The 1,721-nt window shown below is 62.8% G+C and overlaps 1 protein-coding gene across 1 annotated transcript in view; it reads right to left on the reverse strand.

The window, feature by feature from the left end:
- LOC102251094 (zinc finger protein 154) overlaps nucleotides 1–1,721 on the reverse strand; it is an 11,098-nt gene that overhangs the window by 4,887 nt on the left and 4,490 nt on the right. The window contains exon 3 of the mRNA XM_014530705.1: nucleotides 1,002–1,180. Within this exon, the coding sequence (XP_014386191.1) occupies nucleotides 1,002–1,180 (179 nt within the window). The remainder of the gene's footprint in view (nucleotides 1–1,001; nucleotides 1,181–1,721) is intronic.

The following is a 1,721-nucleotide window of genomic DNA, read 5'->3' on the forward strand; positions in this document are numbered from 1 at the left end:
TAAGCACAGCACCCATCCAGGGGTGTAAGCACAGCACCCATCCAGGGGTGTAAGCACAGCACCCATCCAGGGGTGTAAGCACAGCACCCATCCAGGGGTGTAAGCACAGCACCCATCCAGGGGTGTAAGCACAGCACCCATCCAGGGGTGTAAGCACAGCACCCATCCAGGGGTGTAAGCACAGCACCCATCCAGGGGTGTAAGCACAGCACCCATCCAGGGGTGTAAGCACAGCACCCATCCAGGGGTGTAAGCACAGCACCCATCCAGGGGTGTAAGCACAGCACCCATCCAGGGGTGTAAGCACAGCACCCATCCAGGGGTGTAAGCACAGCACCCATCCAGGGGTGTAAGCACAGCACCCATCCAGGGGTGTAAGCACAGCACCCATCCAGGGGTGTAAGCACAGCACCCATCCAGGGGTGTAAGCACAGCACCCATCCAGGGGTGTAAGCACAGCACCCATCCAGGGGTGTAAGCACAGCACCCATCCAGGGGTGTAAGCACAGCACCCATCCAGGGGTGTAAGCACAGCACCCATCCAGGGGTGTAAGCACAGCACCCATCCAGGGGTGTAAGCACAGCACCCATCCAGGGGTGTAAGCACAGCACCCATCCAGGGGTGTAAGCACAGCACCCATCCAGGGGTGTAAGCACAGCACCCATCCAGGGGTGTAAGCACAGCACCCATCCAGGGGTGTAAGCACAGCACCCATCCAGGGGTGTAAGCACAGCACCCATCCAGGGGTGTAAGCACAGCACCCATCCAGGGGTGTAAGCACAGCACCCATCCAGGGGTGTAAGCACAGCACCCATCCAGGGGTGTAAGCACAGCACCCATCCAGGGGTGTAAGCACAGCACCCATCCAGGGGTGTAAGCACAGCACCCATCCAGGGGTGTAAGCACAGCACCCATCCAGGGACCTGGGGAAGAAAGCTGTGCCTTGATCCTGGTGTGAGGACAGACCGGCTCAGGGGGGAAAGGGAAGGGCAGACACTACAGCTCAGGGCACGGGGGGAGTGTGAAAGCCTTACCCAGGGAGGCCATCAGGACCAAGGTCTCCAGCATCACATCGTGGTACAGGCGCCTCTGAGCCTCGTCAAGGAGCTCCCACTCCTCCTGGGAGAAGGCGATGGCCACGTCCTCAAAGGTCACCCTGCCCTGGCAGGACGGGGGCAGCTGCAACCAGGAAAACTCCTCTATTGAGAACCCACTATCCCCCCCACACTCCCCACAGCCCCCCACAAGCACCCTGTGCCGTCCTCCTCCCAATCGCCCAGCTCAAAGGACCATCCACGTCCTGGTGCCACTGTGGCCTCAGGGGCTCCGGGAGGACAGGGTCCCGCCTGTGCCCTTTGTCCCCAGGAAGAGACTGAAGCTCCGTAAACACTCAGCTCAGCTCTGCCCGAGCGCACAGGACCCGGGACCTGCTCCCGGCACAACCTCCCCCGCGGGTGTTTATGGGCTGAAGGCAACGCCAGCGCCTGCATGTGGCCCTTGCGTGGGAGGAGGGTCCTGTGCCTGGGGTTCCTCCAGGCTCCCGGGGACCCCAGTTTGGGGACCTGCTCTCCGAGTCCGAAAGAAGACGCTCCAGAGACGGTGTGGGTGGGGGTCGGGGCCAGTGAGGGTCGGGGTCCCCCCCCCCCTTCCCTGTGGTCGCACCAGCACTTCCGCAGCCGCGGGACCGGGGAGGGGGCTGGCCCCGGAGACACAGGGCCTC

Source organism: Myotis brandtii, unplaced genomic scaffold, assembly GCF_000412655.1.
Source record: "Myotis brandtii unplaced genomic scaffold, ASM41265v1 scaffold765, whole genome shotgun sequence".
Classification (NCBI taxonomy): domain Eukaryota; kingdom Metazoa; phylum Chordata; class Mammalia; order Chiroptera; family Vespertilionidae; genus Myotis; species Myotis brandtii.